General features: G+C 64.4%; 2 protein-coding genes across 4 annotated transcripts; both read left to right on the plus strand.

Annotated features, from left to right (window-relative positions):
- Positions 1 to 946: 946 nt before the first annotated feature.
- TONSL (tonsoku like, DNA repair protein) lies at positions 947 to 14,421 on the plus strand. Of its 2 annotated transcripts, XM_028093642.2 has the most exons (26): positions 947 to 1,021; positions 1,116 to 1,211; positions 1,434 to 1,576; positions 2,176 to 2,359; positions 2,717 to 2,846; positions 3,056 to 3,227; positions 3,316 to 3,430; positions 3,884 to 4,029; positions 4,124 to 4,276; positions 4,500 to 4,625; positions 4,745 to 4,925; positions 6,998 to 7,080; positions 7,180 to 7,269; positions 7,562 to 7,634; positions 7,711 to 7,874; positions 7,961 to 8,084; positions 8,226 to 8,974; positions 9,072 to 9,148; positions 9,541 to 9,694; positions 9,782 to 9,860; positions 10,388 to 10,689; positions 10,852 to 11,023; positions 11,725 to 11,900; positions 12,418 to 12,491; positions 12,974 to 13,107; positions 14,174 to 14,421. In XM_028093642.2, the coding sequence occupies exons 1-26, from the start codon at positions 997 to 999 to the stop codon at positions 14,365 to 14,367; spliced, it is 4,116 nt and encodes a 1,371-aa protein (XP_027949443.2). In that variant the 5' UTR covers positions 947 to 996; the 3' UTR covers positions 14,368 to 14,421. The 2 variants fall into 2 exon arrangements, 1 of the variants encoding a protein (XP_027949443.2); XR_003607585.1 differs by lacking the exons at positions 10,388 to 10,689; positions 12,974 to 13,107; positions 14,174 to 14,421.
- Positions 14,422 to 14,717: 296 nt separating this feature from the next.
- VPS28 (VPS28 subunit of ESCRT-I) lies at positions 14,718 to 20,245 on the plus strand. Of its 2 annotated transcripts, none has more exons than XM_028093595.2 (10): positions 14,718 to 14,823; positions 17,149 to 17,311; positions 17,916 to 17,944; positions 18,062 to 18,099; positions 18,306 to 18,395; positions 18,746 to 18,851; positions 18,955 to 19,056; positions 19,612 to 19,665; positions 19,773 to 19,864; positions 19,953 to 20,245. In XM_028093595.2, exons 2-10 carry the CDS (start codon positions 17,275 to 17,277, stop codon positions 20,068 to 20,070), a joined length of 666 nt encoding a protein of 221 aa, XP_027949396.1. In that variant the 5' UTR covers positions 14,718 to 14,823; positions 17,149 to 17,274; the 3' UTR covers positions 20,071 to 20,245. The 2 variants fall into 2 exon arrangements, with proteins under 2 accessions (XP_027949396.1, XP_027949397.1); XM_028093596.2 differs by having other exon boundaries at positions 14,719 to 14,823; positions 17,245 to 17,311.
- Positions 20,246 to 20,547: the final 302 nt, after the last annotated feature.

A 20,547-nucleotide genomic window follows, 5' to 3' on the forward strand; every position in this document is an offset into this window, starting at 1 on the left:
CCAAGAGAAGAGGGTTACCTGGGTCCAGCTTCCCATCGCCTGCGCTTCCTCAGGCTCGGCTTTGCCCCCATCCCTGAAGTCTGGTCACTGGCCCTGGGCCGTCTTCCCTGGACCCAGAGACCCATCTAGTCTCTACATCATTCCCTCCACCACAGGCCTTACAGTCCATGCACTGCCTCAGGGTTCCTACCCTATTGGGTCTGTTTCGATTTCCATAGAAAATAAATGCGTCCACCATCCCACCCTTTCTGGCCCTCCTCTGGGGCCTTTGGACACCAGCCTTGGCACCCAGTGGGGACTGAAATCTCCAAGGCATGGCAGGTGTTCGGTTCTCGAAGCAGTGCGAGACACGACAGGCATTTAGAGGTCTGTGGCCTGGGTGCACCAGGCCCACAAGGTTTCAGCGTGTGTGCACTGAGGCAGAAGGACCTTGCTCTGTTCAGTTTGGAAAACACATCCACCCACTTTTCCCGCACCAAGCACTGGGGATCCGTGTCCGCGCATGAGACGACTCTGTGGCTGCACTCGCGGTTGCTCCACAGGCTCTGTGAAAAAGGGCGTATTTGATTCCGTGCACCTATCCAAGTACTCAAGGGTCCTTGATCGTAGATCCCTTGGTCTCCTTTTATGTGAAAGCGGTGCGTCCCTCAGGTGAAGTCGCAGGTGTAGGTAGATTTGCGTGTGTGTGTGAGGTTAGCGGCAGCACGCGGGCACAAGCCCAGGAGACCCCACCGCAAAGGCGACTGCGGGGCCGGGGAGGAACGTGGGGTGGGGCTCAGTTCCCACGCGGCCCCAGGAGTGTGGGGAGGTGCGCGGATCCCCTCGTCGCTCTCTCGCCGCCCTTCCCAAGTGAACGCCCCCCCGGACTACAGCTCCCAGGATGCTTCGGGTGGCTGGACTACACTTCCCGGGATGCTCCGAGGCATGGGCGGGGCCTGGCGCGGCGCCGCGGCGGGAGCGCGGGAAGTCCGGATCCCCGCGCGCGGCTGCTTGAGCATGAACGTGGAGCGCGAGTTTCGCAGTGAGTCTCCCGGCCGGCTGTGGGGTCGGGAGCGGGTTTGGCCCGCCCGAGCGAAGGGGCTCAGCCTCCCGGCTTCGTCCCTCTCTCTCTGCAGAGCTGAGCAAGGCCAAGGCCAAGGCCCAGAGGAGCGGGCAGCTGCGGGACGAGGCCGTCCTCTGCCACCAGCTGGGGGAGCTCCTGGCCAGCCATGGTGCGTGCCCCGCGCCTGGTCCAGGTTGTGGTCCAGGACCGGGAGAGCTGGGGTGTTGGAGGTCGGGGGACACTCGGGGGCCGGAAGGGACGGGGACCCGCGGGAGGGGCGCGGGAACCTTGTTGAGCGAGCAGCCCAGGGCCGCCCACCGCCGCGCTCGCCCGCGTAGCCCCTGGCTGACTGCCGGGCGGGGGCCGAAGCCTGCCGTGCCTGCCCGCCCAGGTCGCTACGCAGAGGCCCTGCGAGAGCACCAGCATGAGCTCCAGCTCCTGGAGAGCGTCGACGACCCCCTGGGCTGTGCCGTGGCCCACCGCAAGGTCGGAGAGCGACTGGCTGAGCTGGAGGATTACTCAGCTGCCCTGAAGGTGGGCGGAGCCTACCCCCACCCCCAGCACCCTTGCAACCCCATCCAGCCCTCCAGGGCCCCCGCTTCCTGCTGGTCCCTTTCTGAGGAGGGAAGCACAGTCTTCAGTGTCTGACCTCTGGCTAGAGGAGGACACGCCTGGACATGGCCTTTTCTTCAGACAGCCCTGTGATGGGGGATTGTAGTCTGGTTCTTGGGTAGGCACATCAGAGCCTGTCCTAGGGGCCTGGGCCCAGCAACCGTTAGTGAACATAACACTTGGGCTGTGTTTGTGGGCCGGCTGGGGAGTTGGGCCCACTGTCCACAGAGGGCCTGCTCTGGCCCTGGCTAGTGCAGCTGCAGCAGCCCAGCTAACTCCCACTGTCTCTTCCTCATGATGATGTTGGCGGGTTGGAGTGGGGCACCAACCGTCCCCACAGGCAGCCCTTGGCATAGAAGAGATGGGACACGTGCAGCCTGGCTTTGGCCTGCTCTGTGGGGCCTTGGGGGAGTAGGGGACTCTCCTGAGCAAAGGTAGGGACCTCCTGGAGATGGAGTACGTAAGAGATGTGCTTGAGGTGGGGCAGGTTGGCTCACAGAGGCCGTTCCTTTGCACCCTAGCACCAGCATCGCTACTTGGAGCTGGCCCATTCTCTGTCCAATCACACTGAGGTGCAGAGGGCCTGGGCCACCATTGGCCGCACCTACCTGGACATCTTTGACCACTGCCAGTCACAGGACACGTTGCTGCAGGCGCAGACTGCCTTTGAGAAGAGCTTGGCTATTGTGGACGAGAAGCTGCAGGGTGAGTGGTCGTGGAGGCCTGCCTTCCCCAGCCTCTGGTTCCAGACCTGCTGGCCAAGGAGCCTGTAGCCTCACAGCCTGCCCGGTGTGCATGGCAGGTTCCACTGGTCTGGGCCCTCCCTTTATAAAGCTGAGATCTGTCCATCAGGCCTCCCTTGAGGAGATGCATGGCCCGTGCTCCTCACAACCTCAGGTCTGGGCATTGTCTGCTCTGTGTCCGTTTGTGCTGTCTACAGCAGGACTCCTGGGCCCCTCAGTGTGAGACAGGTGGGGGAGAGGCTGCACAGACCCAGAGCTGGATACCCCAAGTGGGCATGATGCCCCCCCGGCCACTGATGTGGGGGCGGGCATCTTCCAGGGACATTGGCCAGGCGGGAACTGAGCGAGATGAGGACCCGACTCTACCTCAACCTGGGCCTCACTTTCGAAAGCCTGCGGCAGATGGCGCCGTGCAACGACTACTTCCGGAAGAGCATCTTCCTCGCCGAGTAAGGCCTCCGTCCCCAGAGGAAGGGGCCTCGTGAGAGTGCACCACCCATCTGCCTTCCCCCGCCCCGTCAGTCTCCTCTGAGCAGAGGAGCCCCTGCACGGCTAGAGCATGTCTGTCGGTGTTGGGGAAGGAGCGGCTGCATGTCAGCACTTCCAGTGCGCTCTGTGCTATCCCAGAGGCACCCTGAGCACCTGTCACCACCCGCAGGCAGAACCACCTCTACGAGGACCTGTTCCGTGCCCGCTACAACCTGGGTGCCATCCACTGGCGCCGAGGGCAGCACTCCCAAGCCATGCGCTGCCTGGAGGGGGCCCGAGAGTGTGCACGCATCCTGAGGAAGGAGCTGATGGAGAGCGAGTGCTGCGTGCTCATCTCACAGGTGCCTGCTCTCACAGCTCTGGGCTTAACCCACCGAGGCGCTCGGCCTCTGCGGAGTCTGCAAATCTCACCTTCCCTTCCCCCCACAGATCCTCCAAGACCTGGGCGATTTTTTGGCTGCCAAAAGAGCCCTGAAGAAAGCCTACCGGCTGGGCTTCCAGAAGCCTTTGCAGAAGGCGGCAATCTGCCGGACCCTGAAATACGGTGAGTCTGGGGACCTGAGGGGCTGAAGTCCCCCAGAAGGGGTGGGGAGGTGGCAGCATCAGTGTGGAGCCTTTTCCTGCCCCCCTCTTCTTGTTGGGAAGCGAGCCACACTTTTCTGTGAGGGTTCAGCACAATGTGTCAGAGGGTGATGAGGTGGTCAGGAGCGCGGCTGGGCATTTATACGTGAGCAGGATCCTCACTGGCAAAGTGGAGACAACGGTCTTGTGTGAGAGGGGGGGAGAGGGGCGCCAGGTGTGGCTTCCCTTGCAGGCCAGGTGCTTTCAGTTGTCATTTTTTCGTTTTCCTGATCTCACGACCCCATGGGGTGCATTTTCTTACTGTCCCCTCTTACCGAGGGACGAGCGGGGTGTGGAGAGGGCGGCTGGCCCGCCTAAGAGGCAGCCAGGTCAGAGGTGCGCTGTCCCTGCCTTCACATGAGGCTCTTGTCTGCAGTGCTGGCCGTGGTCCAGCTGCAGGAGCAGCTGCAGGAGTCCGAGGGCAGTGACCCGCAGGTTGCCATGGGCATCTGTGAGCAGCTGGGGGACCTATTCTCCAAGGCAGGCGACTTCCCCAAGGCGGCTGAGGCCTACCAGAAGCAGGTGTGCGTCCCCTGCCAAGGTGGGAGGAAAGGGGCAGTGGCACCCTGGCGGGCAAGGTGCAAGGCAGCGGTGGCCTCGCTATCTGCCTCCACAGCTGCGTTTCGCAGAGCTGCTGGGCCGGCCAGGGCCCGAGCTGGCCATCATCCACGTGTCCCTGGCCACCACCTGGGGAGACATGAAGGACCACCGCCGGGCTGTGTCCCACTATGAACAGGAGCTGAGGCTGCGTGGTGGTGACGCTCTGGAGGTGAGCAGTGATGGTGCCCAGCCCTACGCAGGGTGCAGAGGGGCTCCAGGTAGGTCCCCACAGCTCTGCCTCAGGACAGCCACCCTTGAGTGGTGGGCATGGACAAGCATTCTCTTTCCAGGGCTGTTCCACGTGGGCGACAGTGGGGAGCTGGCCCTGGCTGGGGCCGGTTCGGTGGGGTGGGCAGCCACCACAACGCTCATCCTTCCTCCTCTTGCTGCAGGAGGCCAAGACCTGGTTAAACATCGCCCTGTCCCGGGAGGAGGCCGGTGACGCCTACGAGCTCCTGGCCCCATGCTTCCAGAAGGCTCTCAGCTGTGCCCAGCAGGCCCAGCGGCCCCAGCTGCAGGTCTGAAAGCCCACGAGGACATCCCCGGCAGCCCTCCTGTCCTCGCCGCCCACCCCCTCTGCCCCCACTCGGGGTCTGCTGGCCCTGTGGCCCTGAGCCGGGGTTCCCCTGCTCCTCAGAGGCAGGTCTTACAGCACCTCCACACCGTGCAGCTAAGGCTGCAGCCCCAGGAGGCTCCTGACACCGCGGCCCGACTGCAGGAGCTGAGTGTTCCCAGAGATCAGGAGGAGGGCGGCGAGGAAGAGAAGGAGGGTGACGGGGACACTCCAGAGGCCAGCGACGTGGAGCTCTCGGAGAGTGGTGAGGCCCAAACGCTGCCTTGGCTGCTGCGCCAGCCGCCCCCGCCCTTCCCCCCTGGCCCTTACCCCCCGGCCCTCCCCCCTCCCCCCTCCCCTCCCGGTCCCCCCCCGCCCTTCCCCCCCGGCCCTCCCCCCTCCCCCCTCCCTTCCCCCCCGGCCCTCCCCCCTCCCCCCTCCCCTCCCGGTCCCCCCCGCCCTTCCCCCCGGCCCTTCCCCCCCGGCCCTCCCCCCTCCCCCTCCCCTCCCGGTCCCCCCCCCCGCCCTTTTCCCCTGGCCCTTCCCCCCCGGCCCTCCCCCCTCCCCTCCTGGTCCCCCCCGCCCTTCCCCCCCGGCCCTTCCCCCCTCCCCCCTCCCCTCCTGGTCCCCCCCCCGCCCTTCCCCCCTGGCCCTTCCCCCCTCCCCCCTCCCCTCCCGGTCCCCCCCCCCCGCCCTTCCCAACTGGCCCTTCCCCCCGGCCCTCCCCCCTCCCCCCTCCCGGTCCCCCCCCGCCCTTCCCCCCGGCCCTCCCCCCTCCCCCCTCCCGGTCCCCCTCCCCCGCCCTTCCTCCCTGGCCCTTCCCCCCCGGCCCTCCCCCCTCCCCCCTCCCCCCCTGGTCCCCCCCCGCCCTTCCCCCCTGGCCCTTCCCCCCCAGCCCTCCCCCCCCTCCCCTCCTGGTCCCCCCCCCCGCCCTTCCCAACTGGCCCTTCCCCCCCGGCCCTCCCCCCTCCCCCCTCCCCTCCCGGTCCCCCCCCCGCCCTTCCTCCCCGGCCCTTCCCCCCCGGCCCTCCCCCCTCCCCCCTCCCCTCCCGGTCCCCCCCCCCCCGCCCTTCCTCCCTGGCCCTTCCCCCCCGGCCCTCCCCCCTCCCCCCTCCCCTCCTGGTCCCCCCCCGCCCTTCCCCCCTGGCCCTTCCCCCCCAGCCCTCCCCCCTCCCCCCTCCCCTCCTGGTCCCCCCCCGCCCTTCCCCCCTGGCCCTTCCTCCCCAGCCCTTCCTCCCTGGCAAGGGTTGGGGCTGGGCCCTTGGCTGGGGCGGGCGAGGGTGGAGCCCTCGTGGGGGCTGCTAACTGGCGTGTGACAGGAGGCTCCAGCCCCGCGCAGGAAGGGCGTTCAGTACTGGTAGATGGAAGAGAGCTGTGTGTGGAGAGGCTGGGGCAGCCCCAGAACCTTCCTGGAGGAGCAAGTGATAGGAAGGCTAGTGGGCATCTGCGAGGGCAGGAGACGCAGGGTCAGGCCTGGAGAAACGGCAGCGTGAGAGGGAGGCACAGGGCGGGCAAGGTGGGAGTACAGACAGCACGTGGGCTGCGTGGTCCACCCTGTGGAAGGTGGAGGCAAGGGGCTGGGGCTGGGACCCTCGGGGCAGAGGCGGGCCAGGTGGTGGGTGCAGGCAGGCAGCTGAGAGGTGGTGCGTGGAAACCTGTCTTTGAGGCTGGGAGGAATCATTTCAGTTTTGAACTTGGGCGGCTTCCAGAACCTCTCCGGGAGAAGCCAAGGGCTGTGGGAAGTCTGTGCCTTACCTGAGAGGGGATTGGGCTGGGCGTCACTGGCGCGCAGGTGTAGGGAGCCACGGGAGAGTCAGGACCAAAGCAGGAGCTTCAGGCGACACCACTCAACAGGCGCTCGCAGTAAGAGGAGTTGAGGAAGGAGAAGAAGGTTCTAGCAAGGACCAGAGGCACAGGAGAAAGGACTGGGGTCAGGCAGTGAGTGAGCTGGAGGCAGGTGCAGATGGGCAGGCCGGGGATGTACAGGTGGAAAGCACCTGGGTTCACAGGATGAACTGTCTGTAACGTGACCATGACTTAGTCCAACAAAGATGCTTCCCAGGAGGGGGGCAGACATCCGGGGCGGGAAGACCCAGAGCAGGGTCTGAGCACGGGGTGAGAGGTCAGCACTTGATGGACAGGGGGCCGGTGGGCAGAAAGGTCAGGTGCATCCCCTGCGGGCAAAGGGACTGCGGGCGGGGACAACCACAGGCAGGGCAGGGGGTGGGGTGGCAGTTGGCACCGGACCTCCATCCTCCAGGTCTGGAAGGTCGGGGGCCCTGGGGGCAGGGGGCACCGGGGCTTGGCTCACCTGGAGTGGGCTCGGCTCTGTTCCAGAGGGTGATTCTGAGGGCTGGTCCCCGCAGCTGGAGGAAGATGAGGAGCTGCAGGGCTGCCTAGGCCCGCAGAGGGTGAACAAGGTGAGGACGGTGTGAGGGCACCGTGTGGGCCCCCATGCTTGCCAGGACTGCCTGGTTCCCTTACTCGTCTGCTCCCTGTCCTGGGGCAACTGTCCACAGTGGAACCGGCGCAATGACGTTGGGGAGACCCTGCTGCACCGAGCTTGCATCGAGGGTCGTCTGGGTCGTGTCCGGGACCTCGTAAGACAGGTGGGTCTGCCGTCTCATTCTAGGTACCCTGTGGGCCATGGCGGGGACTTTGTCCTGGAGTACGTGGTCCCCCACAAGAGGGTAGCACAGGGCGTGGGGGCTGCGGGGTGCACCAGCCCTGCACAAGCCCCTACGGGGCCCTCCCTGAGATGAGGCGTCTCATGTGCCAACCATCTCTCTCTGCTGGGACCTGGGCCTGTGGGCCCGTTCTGGGCTTTGAGACCCAAGCTCTGGCCCTCCTGGAGCCTCAGCCCCACGGTGAGGCTGGGCTCTTTCTCGTCCTCGGTCACAGGGCCACCCTCTGAACCCTCGGGACTACTGTGGCTGGACGCCTCTGCACGAGGCCTGCAACTATGGGCATTTGGGTGAGTACCGGGCCAGGCCACACCATGGAGAGGGCCGACAAGGGCTGGGAGCTAGTCTGTGTCCCCTGGCCCGCAGACATTGTGCGCTTCCTGCTGGACCATGGGGCTGCTGTCGATGACCCAGGCGGCCAGGGCTGTGAGGGCATCACTCCCCTGCACGACGCCCTCCACTGCGGTCACTTTGAGGTAGCTGAACTGCTCATTGAACGGGGAGCATCCGTCACGCTCCGGACCATGAAGGTGAGTGGGGGAGGTGAGGGCCGGGCGGGTTCAGGCTGTGGCGGGGGGGGTGCCCTTCCAGCCCCGCTCAGCTGGCGGCCACACAGGGGCACAGCCCGCTGGAGACGCTGCAGCAGTGGGTGAAGCTGTATGGCAAGGATCTGGACAGCGAGACCCGAGAGAAGGCTGGCGCCATGGAGAGGCTGCTCAGGGCGGCCTCCTCAGGCCAAGGCAAGTAGAGGCCTCTTCTGCCCCTGGGGACGCCTGTTCCTGGTCTGAGAGTGCCCTAGGCCCTGCTTCTCAGGGGCATTTTAGCATGGGTGGCTGGACAGTGCTGGGCACTGCGTCATGCTAGATTCCGTCTCTCCACAGCCCCCCACAGCTCCCTGGCCTCCCACACCCTTCCACGCCACCATCTGTTCGACCCTGAGATCTCTCCTCCCTCGAGCCCCTGCCCAGGACCCCCAGAGACCTCTCAGGCCCGTGCCAGCGTCTCCCCAGGGCAGGCGGTTCTGGCTGTGGCCAGGCCTCGGAGGACCAGGCACAAGCTGGCCAGCAGCAGCAGCTCAGAGGGTGAGGACTACCCGGGCCCCCCCCGCCCCGCCCACAAGAGGCCCCGGCATTGTGTCCCGGCACAACAGGCCAAAGCCGGGGTGCCTGGCTCCACCAGCAACAGGGAGGCAGCAGCAGCGAGTGCTGCCCGGGCGGCCATCCGAGGTGTGGGTGGGGCCCAGATCAGCCACCCTGGGCCCAGTTTGCCCTGGGGCTCAGGTGAGCCCACCCCGCACCGGGCGGCGCTTATCCCTGAGGAGGAGTGTCTGGTTGGGGACTGGCTGGAGGACGACTCCCCACTGACCCACAGCCGCCAGGATGGCTGTCTGTCCCACCCCCAGGGCAGTGGGGACAGCACCGTTCACAGTGGCTCAGGGTCAGGCAGCAGCAGGAGCCCTGGCCGGCTCTGGGCCCGGACGAGGCAGAGCCGGCTGCCCCAGCTCAGGAGTTGGAATGCACCGGGCAGGGCAAGGGGAGACCGCAGCTCAGCCGCAGACCCTCCAAGGAGCCCTGACATCTCCAGGGCCTCGGGGCCCAGTGGGGACAGCTCGGCGGCAGGCCAGCCCTCGGTGGGTACACCCCTCCGGTGGGAGCTGTGGGGTGGTGAGGGTAGACAAGTGTGTTTTCTGACTCAGCCTGTTGCCCCCCCCGGCCCCCACCCACCAGGGTCCGTCTTTGCCCCCTCCCATCCGGGTGCGAGTGCGCGTGCAGGATAGTCTCTTCCTCATTCCCGTCCCACACAGGTAAACAGCACCTGCCCTCCAAGTCCCTGTTCGCTTTGTGCCCCTGGGAGAACCCTCGAGTGTGCGTATCAGTTGGCGTGGGTAACAAGGACTCACTCGGACTGGATGTGTCACTGCTGCTGGCTGGGGGAGGTCAGAGAGCAGGGAAAGGGTGCCCTGCATGCGCATAGGCAGGGCCCTGGAGGGGTTAGGTCGGCCCTATGGGCCCTAGGAAAAGCCTAGAAGAGCTGCAAGTATGTCAGGCTGCTGGGGGCGCGGGCATGTCCTGAGCAGGGGCAGGAGGAGGGGAGGCGCCAGATAAAGGGTCCGTAGACCCAGAGCAGGGACGAGGGTGGCCTTTCTTCAGCATGGGCAGGGTCCCGGCCAGCTCTGCTCTCCCTCTGTCCCTGCAGCAGGGAGACCCACTCTGTGGCCTGGCTAGCTGAGCAGGCTGCCGAGCGCTACTGTCAGGCTTGTGGGCTGCTGCCGAGGCTTGTCTTGCGAAAGGAGGGGGCCTTGCTGGCCCCACAGGACCCCATTCCCGATGTGCTGCAGAGCAACGAGGAGGTGAGCGGCAGGAGCCTGGGCCCCATGCACACAGAGAGTGCCCCAGCACTGGGTGCCCCTGCGCTGCTTACTGATGGTGCTTTGCAGGTGTTGGCTGAAGTCACTTCGTGGGACCTCCCCCCACTGACTGACCGCTACCGCAGGGCCTGCCAGAGCCTGGAGCAAGGTAGGGGCCGAAGAGAGCTGGAAGTGGCCTGGGCAGAGGGTCATGTTCCTGTGCCACTATCAGGTCTGGGGCCTCACGTCCCCGAGCCCCAGGGAGCCAGTGAGGCACACTCCCTTTGCAGCTGGCCTCAGGTTTTCCTCCTCTATCTGGTGCCCACACATGTGGGTGGCAGGTGGGGGAAGATCGGTCCTGTTGGTGGTGGGACGACGTAGTCACCAGAGCCACCGAAGGCTAGGCCTGGGGTGGCTTTCCAGAGAAGCCTGACATGGGCACTGTGGGATGTGGGGGTGGCTGGCAGGGGTTTGGGCCCTGCCCAGGAGGGCCTGACAAGGCAGAGAGTGGTCATCCCCACCCACCAGCCATGCGTTGGGGCTCCCACAATGCTGGGTCTCCAGGCTGTGGGAGTGGGCTCTGCAGCAGCTCTGGTGGGTGTCCCAGGGCTCACGAGTGAGGGGGGCCTGTTTGGTGGGCCCCCAGGACTCACAGGGCAGAACAGCAGGCTCTGGTGACACCCATCCCCTCCCCAGAGGAGCACCAGGAGGTGCTGCAGGCTATGGACTGCCAAGGCTCCGGCCCCTCGTTCAGTGCCTGCTCCCTGGCCCTGCGCCAGACCCAGCTCACCCCACTGTTGCGGGCCCTCAAGCTGCATACAGCGCTCCGGGAGCTGCACCTGGCAGGGAACCGGCTGGGGGACGGATGTGCTGCTGAGCTGCTGGCCGCCCTGGGCACCATGCCCAGCCTGATCCTCCTAGATCTCTCTTCTAATCACTTGGGCCCCGAAGGCCTACGCCAGCTTGCCACAGGCCTCCAGGGGCAGACCACCTTGCAGGTAGAAGAAGCATGGGGAGCAGCAGGCCGGCCCTAGGGTGGCATCAGAACATTTACATTTGGCCCATCATTGGGTGGGAAGGCGCACTTGAGTGCTGGCCACTGCCCAGCTCTGGGACAGCAAGGAGACCAGATCCTCCAGAGGGGCCCATGTCTTCCACAGAACTTGCAGGAGCTGGACTTAAGCATGAACCCCCTCGGGGATGGCTGTGGCCAGGCCCTGGCATTCATCCTGCAGGCCTGCCCCTCACTCAGTACCTTGCATCTCCAAGCCTGTGGCTTTGGCCCCAGCTTCTTCCTGAGCCACCAGGCAGCCCTAGGTACTGCCTTCCAAGGTGAGCTGACGGACATGTTCACGTCCTGGCCTCCAGTTGTCAGAAGGGTACATCCAGGGGCAGACAGCCTTGTGCCAGAGGGGCCCCCAGGGCACAGGGCCTGCTGTCTAGGAGCACGTCGCTGGACGTGCTGGGCCTGCCTGGGCTCAGGGGCATTCCCCTAGGACATGCCGTGGGCCACCATCGCAGTACCCCTGTTCTCACCAGCTCTGAGTGTTCTGTTTGCCTTAGACAATTCCACCATAGACACACCGAGGCTGCAGAGAACCTCGGTCCCAGTACTGAGAAACTGGGAACTGGGAGTCCTCCAGGGGGGTTTTCTGCAGAGGTGGTGGGCCAGGAAGTGGAACTCAGGGGTGTGAGCGCACAGTGGGGGAGAAGCTGGGGTTGGGCAGCAGGTGGTGTTCCCCACCCCCCACCCCATCATGCACAGACATCCCGGCCCAGGGCCTGTCTCAGGTCGCCTGTCCTGTCTCAGGTGCGGAGAGGCAGGTGGCCCAGGGATGGTGGGGAGTAGCTGGGCTCAGAAGTCTGGCCCTGCCCACTCCTCACCTGGGCAGGAGCTACCCCACTTCCGCGCGCACAAAATCTCAGGGATGATAGCTTCCCCAGTGGGGTCATGAGGGTTTGGGCCTTAGGACTCCAGCTGGGCTGAGGTGGTGATCATGTGTGGCTGACAGAGGTTCTGGTCCCCCGTACAGATGCCAGGCACCTGAAGACACTGTCGCTGTCCTACAACAGCCTGGGTTCCGCTGCCCTGGCCCACGCCCTACAGAACCTGCCTGCCCGCACCCTCCAGCGCCTGGAGCTTAGCTCCGTGGCAGCCAGCAAGAGTGACTTGGGCCTCATGGAGCCTGTGGTCAGATACCTGACCAAGGTATGTCTGTGGTTGGGGGGGGTGCCGAAGCAAAGCAACCCCGGGCCATCCAGCCTCCAGTCCCACAGCTGACACCGGGCAGGGGTGGGAGCAGCCTGGGAAGGGGGTTGCACGTTCAGAAAGAACAGCTGTGGGAATGCTGCCTGCCACAAGCTGTGAATTCCTGGCCAGCAGCAAAGGTGCCCGGGACCCAGTGCAGCTTCCCTGCCCCAGGCAGGTCCCAGGGTCTTGCCAGGGCTTCCAGGGCTCTCTCCCTTGGCTCTTCCATGTGGGGCTGGTCCCTGTGATTTTCACGTGCCAAGTGTGACTTATACCTGGAAGGGGAGGTGTTTCCTTTTGATCTGCAAATTGAAGGGATACTGCTCCCCTCTGGTGCATTGGGGGTCAGGCAGACTTTGCCCCCTTGTTCCCAAGGAGGAAGGAAGGTATCTGACCTGGGTATGGGGCCTTTGCTGGGAGGCAGGGAGGGCAGGCACCCCACTCAGACCAGGCCCCCTTGGGCCTCTGCTCTGTCTAGGAAGGCTGTGTACTAGCTCACTTGAGCCTGTCTGCAAACCACCTGTGTGACAAGGCAGTGAGAGACCTGAGCAGGTAATCCATTCCTACGCCATTCTGAAGGGGGTCTGGTGTCAAGGCTCAGCACCCTGGGGGAGCTAGGTCAGGCAGGGAAGGGGTACCAGCTTCTCCCCCAAGTGTGTCCCAGGACCTAGCTCCTTCCAGATTCAATCCTGCCTCCTCCTGGCCTTCTTCCCACACGCCTGAGGCTCCTGAGAGCCTTTCCCATCACCCTTTGTGCAACAGCCCATACAGGGGCCACTCATGATCCTCCAGCCTCAGCTGGCTCTTGGCAGTGCTGGGCACTGAAGCCAGGCAGGCATCCCCAGGCCTGGGCCTTGGCAGTGTCCAGCTAGCCCTGGGGAAGTACTTGCACCTGTGTCACTGGGGGCAGGGGGGCGGGGGGCTGTGGGGCCTGGCCTATGGCTCCCAGAGCGGTGGTTTGTCTGGAGCAGCTTTCTCTAGTGTTGGGGGCCTCCCTCCCTGGAGGCTGACCACTTCTTCCCCTGTCATTTCAGATGTCTTCCTTGTTGCCCCTCACTCACTTCACTGGACCTGTCTGCCAACCCTGAGATTAGCGGTGTTGGCCTGGAGGAGCTTCTGTCTGCCCTCCAGCTGCGGCCCCAAGGCCTCAGCTTCCTTGGCCTGTCAGGTGGGCTTGGGTACCTACCTGAGGCCCAGGTGCCTCCTCTGTATGGGTTGTCACTGCCACAGCCAGATGGCAAGGGTGGGCTGGGTCCCCCGAGGTTGACACAATGGGGGACAGTGACAGTGACCAAAGTGACTGAAAGGGGGTGTGAGCCCAGCTCCTAAAACAATGGGGCAGGAGGAACATGGGATCTCTGCTTTTAACCTGTTCAGCCTGACCCTGAGACCATAGTAGCTGGGGATCCCCTTTCACGAGGATTTCCTAATTACCATTGGCAAGAGGATGGAGTTCAAGGTCAGGGTGGCAAAAGCTTGCCACCAAGGGATCTTCCTGGCAGGGGCTGCCGGGGCCCTATCGCCCTCTGGCAGGGGCTGCCGGGGCCCTACCGCCCAGCCTGTGGTGTCTTAGCTTGTTCTCCTTCTGGCCACACCCGGGCACGGTACCAAAGCTGTTTCGAGGACGAGCCCAGGAGACACTGCTTTGGTGAACTGGCCACCCGGTAGGCTGGCACACCCGTAGCGCTGGGGCAGGAGTACCGGGCTTCGCCCTCCAGGACCAGGACTGGGGGGGTGTGCGCACAGGGAACGCCTGGGAGCCCCGGCCCGGGAAGGCTGCTGGGCGGCCTGCGCACAGCTGAGGGGCTGCTCCGCACCCACCTGCATCTGCACCGTCCCCTCCCCTCGCGCCCTAGGGCCCTGAGCCTCCCGGGCGCTCCGGCCTCCCTGGAGCTCGGCGTCCTCTTGAGACCCACGGGCACCCCTGCTGCGTCCATTTTATGGATGGAGAGGCCCAGGCATTGTCCTACAGGGCGGCACGGCTGTGGCCGCAGCGTGCTTTAGCCGGGGTCCGTCCGGCCGCCTGCCGGCTCCGACGGGGCCCACAGACCCGGGAGGCCCCCGGGAGCACGCACCCCTGCCCAGAGTGCGCGGGGGCCTCGCGGGGCCTCTGCCACGCCCCGAGCGGTAGCCCTCGGGGCCTCAGGGGAGGTGCGTCTCTTCCGAGGGCCCACGGGCGTGGGGCTCGGGAGGGCTCCGGCCCCCTGACGCCTGCTCCCGCCTCCGCTCTGCAGGCTGCGCCGTCCAGGGCCCCCTGCGCCCGGGCCTCTGGGACCAGATCGCGGCACACGTGCGGGAGCTCCAGCTGTGCAGCAGGCGCCTCTCCCCCGAGGACCGGGCGGCCCTGCGCCGGCTGCTGCCCGGCCAGCCGGGCCCCGGCGCCTACACCCTGGACCGAGGGCCCAAGCTCTTCTTCAGGCGCCTGTGAGCGGCCGGCGCTGCCCGCTGCTCCCCCCGCCCCCCCACGCCTCAAATAAACGGACGCTGCTACCGCCGCCGCCGCTGCTGCCTGAAAGGCGGGTGGGAGGCGGGAAACGGGGTTCGCTTTGCTGGAGGGAGAGCGCGCTGGAATGGAGGGCAGTTCCGGTCACTTGGAGGCCCCGTGGGCGCAGGCCACGCCTTCCCCGCCAGAGGCTCTTCCCGCCTCGCCGGCCCTCCGCCCGGGGCCGCTCGGGGGGCGGGGCCCGGCCGTTTCCGGCGCGCGCAGGCGCGGACGTCGGGCGGCCGTCGACCGGGGGAGAGGCGGGCTCAGACGCAGACCTCGGGGATTGAGCGCGGATGGGGGGCGCGTGTGCGCAGGCGCAGGCGTGAAGGCGAGCGCCGAGCGGTCGATCCGGAGCGCCGCAGCGCGGCGCCGTCTCCCCGACCGGCCGAGCCCGCCCAGGTACCCCGGGCCGGTGGGGGTGGGGCGGGGGTGCCGAGAAAGGGCCGGCCGAGCCCAACGGGGAGCGGCGACGCCGGGTTCGGTCCGCGGGCGTCCCATGCATTCCTCATGGGGGGGTACTCGCCGGCGCCCGGGCCCCGCGCGGGCCGGGCCCCCGGGGTGTGCCGCGTTCGGGGCGCCTCCTTGCCCGCTGGGGCCTGGTAGCAGCCCGAGCGGCATCTACACGGTCAAACGTGGGCATCGTCGAGAAACCCGCTTTTCGGGTCCGCGTCCGGCTTGTGACATGCCGCCGGGGGACGCTGGTTTTCGCGACCGAGTGGAATCGCCGGTACAACTACGAGCGATTGCTCGCGCCTCCGCTCTTTCCGGGCCCGTCCTGGAAGCCCGCGGGGCGGTGGCCGAACAGCCTCCCCGCCGCCACCCAGTGGGCTCCTGTCCGGCATCTGCCTTCCCGACCGCATCCCTCCCTCTCGGAGACGCGCCCCTTAGCTTGGGCCGCGTTGCCCTTGCCCAGCCTCTGTGCCCTGGGTACCCGAGGGCTCCGGCCTGGGCTGCTTTCTCTCATCGTTCCCCTATTAACCGTCCCGTGTGCGGCCCGCCCAGCCGCAGTGTCCTGGCTCAGCCCTGCCGGCCCGGGCCTCTCCTCTAACTTCGGCTGCCCCGGCACGCCTCCTCGGACGTCTGCGGAGCCTCTCCCCCCCACACACATCAGCACCCGCGCTCGCTTTCTTACAAGCCTGCGCCTCTTCCCTCTTCAGCTCAGGTCCCCTTACTGGTCATTGGCCCAGACACGGGTATTGTTCTTGATTCCTTTTTATTTTTTTTATTTTTTTAAAGATTTTATTTATTCGACAGAGAGAGACACAGCGAGAGAGGGAACACAAGCAGGGGGAGTGGGAGAGGGAGCAGCAGGCTTCCCGCCGAGCAGGGAGCCCGATGTGGGGCCTGATCCCAGGACCCCGGGACCATGACCTGAGCCGAAGGGAGACGCCCAACAACTGAGCCACCCAGGCGCCCCTTGATTCCTTTTTAATTAACGTCCCGTTTCAAATACTTAAGTGGGTCTGGTGGTTTCACGTCCAAAGCATGTCTGGAACTGGCTCCAGCCAGTGCATCAGCTTCCTGAGTGGGCAAGACCCTCCCAGGGGTCTCATGCCTTCTGTTCTTTCCCAGCCCACTGCCTGCCTGGGAGCCTCAGGAGCTTGTCTTTAGCCCGTCAGTAGCTTCTGCTGTATTACTATAAAACTCCCTCTCCTGGCCTGTAACAGCTGTGCGCTTAGATCCAGTCTGTCCATCTTCATTCAGAAAACCCTCTCTCCCACTTGTCTGTTCCTCTCCCTGCGTCTCTTTGTAAAGGCCTTGAGTTATGTGTGCTTTTCTCTCTGCCCAAGTGCTCCTCCCCAGGTCTTCTGAGGGCTGCCCCCTTCTCACCTTTCTCGGCTCACAGCGCCTTCAGGGAGCCCTGAGCCCTCACTGCCACTGCTCTGAGATGCCCGGCGGGACCCACTTCCTCCTGACAGTCTCTAGGGCAGAGCTGCACATAGTGCCCTGTGTGTTCATCACTAGCGTATAGGCCAGCCAGGTCTCAGGACCCAGAGGGAGTCCTGCACCACCAGCCAAGAGGGTCCTTGCCTTCACATGGGACAGGAAATCAAACCTGAGCCAGGAGAAAGTGAGAGCAGAGCTTACAGAATAGCATAAGTGATAGAATATAGCAGATGGAGCATCTAGGAAACTCAGGAAAGAAAAGTGAGTCTCTCCTTTGCTTGGGGTCTGGGGTTATGTGTTCTCTCTCAGGTATCCAGGAACTGGTCAGAACAAAGATAGGTGTCCTCCATAAATGAACTATACCCTGGAACCAGGGGGTCTTGGCATCAAAATGTCTAGAGTCAGTGGTCTGAGGTATGCACAGGACAGCCTCACCCAGCCACTCCTTAGAAGTTATCTACCGTGCTGGAAAACTGCAAAGAAATCAATAACTCTTGACCTTTACAATGAGGACATACGTTATTTGTACCATAAGGTATGTACGAGGTGCGGGTGCAGATCCTAGCAAGGGTAGAGCAGGACTGGGCGCCTGGGTGGCTCAGTCAGTTAAGCATCTGTCTTTGGCTCAGGTCATGATCTTGGGGTCCTGGGATCGAGCCCCACATCGGGCTTCCTGCTCAGCAGGGAATCTGCTTCTCTCTGTCTACCTTGCTCATGCTCTCTCGCTCTCCCTCTCTCTCAAATAAATAAAATCTTAAAAAAAAAAAAAAAAGAATAGAGCAGGAAAAGGAGCAGAAAAGTAGTTCTTCATGGAATTCTTCTGTTTCCCTATCTCAGGCATTCCTCATCTGACTGCTGAGGGCAGGGAAACTCTCCGTGAGGCCCAGGAGTGTTAGGGGTCACCTTTGAGTTAGCACTGGCTCTACTCCTTAGGTCTTTGCTGTGGCCACCTGAGCCTGCAGGATGTTTCACGGGATCCCAGCCACTCCGGGCATGGGAGGTGAGTGTGGCCCAAGGTGGGCCCAGGGACTCAAAGGGCCAAGCTTTCAGCCCCTGCTGCAGAGGCCAGGAGTTGTGGGGAAGTCTATAAGTGTCTCCCTCATGCAGCCTCAGTGGGCAGCTGGGGTCTGGTGCATTTCATCACCAGGGGACCCAGAGAGGACCTCCAGGTGGGGCCAGCTGGGCACAGAGATAACAACTTTAGCCTGGTTGGAACCTCAGGGGGTTCTGGGCATCCTGGAGTCAAGCCAGGGGAAAGGTCACAAAGCATGTTACAAATGTCCCCTGTGCCCCGTCACTGTACCGTAAGCAAGGTGTGGTCACCCTGCTGTAGAGTGAGGTAGCTGAGGACCAGCTGTGGAACGGGGGAGCCAGGTGTGGCCTCCCAGCCTCAGAGGCTTATCTTCTGCTTGGGCCCCCCGCCCACAAATTGGTGGGGTGCTGAAGTTAGAATCCCATCCTCCAGCTCCCTCTGGGCTCTTTGGGATGTTTCACAGGGTGAGGCCTTGGGTGGGCTGCTGAAATGGGGCTGGGGCCAGGGCCAGTGGACAAGCCCCCTGGGGTCACTGTTGTGGCCAGCCTGCTAGCTCTCTGCTCTGTTGCAGCACCTGGAAACAAGCCCGAGCTCTATGAGGTGAGTGGCGGACGCCCACCTGGCCAGCACTGGCCAATAGCAAACCCTGTGTGAGCCCCACCCAGACCCTGAAGCCACACTGGTCCCGCTGGCTGACACACTGCCTGTCTCCAACAGGAAGTGAAACTGTACAAGAACGCCCGGGAGCGGGAGAAGTGAGTCCAACCCCAGCCCCCCGAGTAGCTTCCCCCAACCCTAAACCACCCCACACTGAGGTCAGGAGGACATGGGATCAGGCCGGGGAAACAGTTCCCAAGGAGCCTCTGCCAGGCAGGTCAAATATAGCTTCACCCTGGGACGGCGGGCACTGTGGGCTTTGGGGGCCTTGGCAGCCGTGGCCCGATGGACTCACTACCCTCAGGTATGACAACATGGCGGAGCTGTTTGCAGTTGTGAAGACAATGCAGGCTCTGGAGAAGGCGTACATCAAGGACTGCGTCACCCCCAACGAGTGAGCCCTCTGTCCTTGCACCAGTCACAAGCACCAATCCTTGGAGACCTGTTTCTGCCCTCCAGGGCCTGGGCGCTCAGTAGGAAGCAAGAGCAGGGGTCTGAGTCCTGGGGATTCATATGGTTCGACACCGTTAGTGTGGCAGCTGTATTTTGGCCACCCCCGTCCCTTCTGTTTAGTCTCCTCTCAAGCTCTCTTATTGAGACCCCTGGGTAAGCCTCAGCCTTCAGTGGCCCATCTCTGATCTGCCACTCGGCCCTCCAGGAAGCTGCCCTGTGTCTGAGTGGGCCGTGGGAGAGCAGGATCTGTGGGCAGGGCCAGCCTGGTGCTCAGGGCATCCCTCTCTCTAGGTACACTGCAGCCTGTTCCCGGCTCCTGGTCCAGTACAAAGCCGCCTTCCGGCAGGTTCAGGGCGCAGAAATCAGCTCCATTGATGAATTCTGCCGCAAGTTCCGTGTGAGTGAGCAGGCTGAGGGAGCAGGAGGTGGGAGGGGTGGGTGCTGTTGTGAAGGGGCCAGGCCTGTGAGGCCCAGTACCCACAGCATCTCCGCCCCCTCAGCTGGACTGCCCACTCGCCATGGAGAGGATCAAGGAGGACCGACCTATCACCATTAAGGATGACAAGGGCAACCTGAACCGCTGCATTGCCGATGTTGTCTCGGTGCGCCCCACAGACTCCAGGGACCCACAGCGGGGGGGTGGTGGCCAGGAGGGCCCATACCCCCTGCTGTGGCCACACGCGTACACAGAAGCCTGGGGCTCCCAGAGCTGCACAGCACTCAGACCCATCGGGCAGGGGTCTCCGTAGCTGGGAATGAAAGGGCCGGGCAGGCCTTTCTCCCAGGGCAGCATCCAGGAGAGGCCCCTGTGGGATGCACCCAGGGTCAGCACAGCCAGAGGCTCCCATGCACACACAGCCCCAGGAGGCATAGCCAACAAAGGGCCACGGACACCAGCAGCCTTCCTGCGGGCCAGGTGGCATATGGAGGACCTCACAGGCTGTGGAGATGGGTGCAGTAGGGACCCAAGTGACCAGGCTGCTGAGGAGAGAGGCTGAGGAGGGAGACAGTGGGTTCTTGAGGCCAAATAGGGACTGGGTGGGGACCGGCCTGGGCCTGGGCCTGCAGAGGAAACCAGGCTTGTGGGCTGCGAGGGTACCCCACCCTCGGCCCCCTGGGCTGGGTCTGTGGCACCTCACACACACATTCGTCCCCAGCTCTTCATCACAGTGATGGACAAACTGCGCCTGGAGATCCGTGCCATGGATGAGGTGTGGCTCCTGGCAGGGACAGAGGGTTGGAAGGGTGGCTCGGAGGTGGGAGCAGCAATAGGGAGGGGAGGGCGCCTGGCGTAGGAAGCCCAGCATCCTGTCCACAGATCCAGCCTGACCTGCGGGAGCTGATGGAGACGATGCACCGCATGAGCCACCTGCCCCCTGACTTCGAGGGCCGCCAGACCGTCAGCCAGTGGTGAGTATCCCTGCCCCGATCCTTCGCTCCGCTGTCGAGGACCGAGAAGCCCTTCCCCTGTGCACACCTCAGCACCGTGCTCCCACAGGCTGCAGACCCTGAGCGGCATGTCGGCCTCTGATGAGCTGGATGACTCCCAGGTGCGCCAGATGCTCTTTGACCTGGAGTCGGCCTACAACGCCTTCAACCGCTTCCTGCATGCCTGAGGCCTCCCTGTCCCGGGGGTCTGGGGAGGAGGGCTCTCAGGTGGGCCCAGTACAGGGCTGCAGGTGCGCTGCATGCCTGACCCCCGGATGGTCTGCATGTGTGTCTGTCCATGGTGTCTCAGCCCTGGAGCCTCCTCCCTGCCCTCCCTGGAATAAAGACACTTTCTGACCCCCCTGCTGCTGTGGGCTGCTCTCCCCCAGCTAGGCCTGCCCTGCCTGTTTGCCTTCCCCCTGGGCCTCGGGTGGGATCCTGCCTCACCAGAACACACGGGCCCTGAACACGCAGCCCATTCATCAGGGTCTGAGCACCAGTTTAGGGCCAGCAGCCTCCCTGGTGGGCTCTGAAGCCTTCACCTGGGCCAGGTAAGGCTTGAATCTGACCACAGAGGAAGCTGCCTATCACACCCACCTCCCCACCGTTCATCTGAGAACTCTAGGCGCCTGGGGGCCCAGCTGGCTGGCCAGGGAGGCTGCTGT

This window comes from Eumetopias jubatus, unplaced genomic scaffold (genome assembly GCF_037043125.1).
Source record: "Eumetopias jubatus isolate StellerSeaLion01/CBP00866 unplaced genomic scaffold, mEumJub1_p1.0 scaffold_4, whole genome shotgun sequence".
Classification (NCBI taxonomy): domain Eukaryota; kingdom Metazoa; phylum Chordata; class Mammalia; order Carnivora; family Otariidae; genus Eumetopias; species Eumetopias jubatus.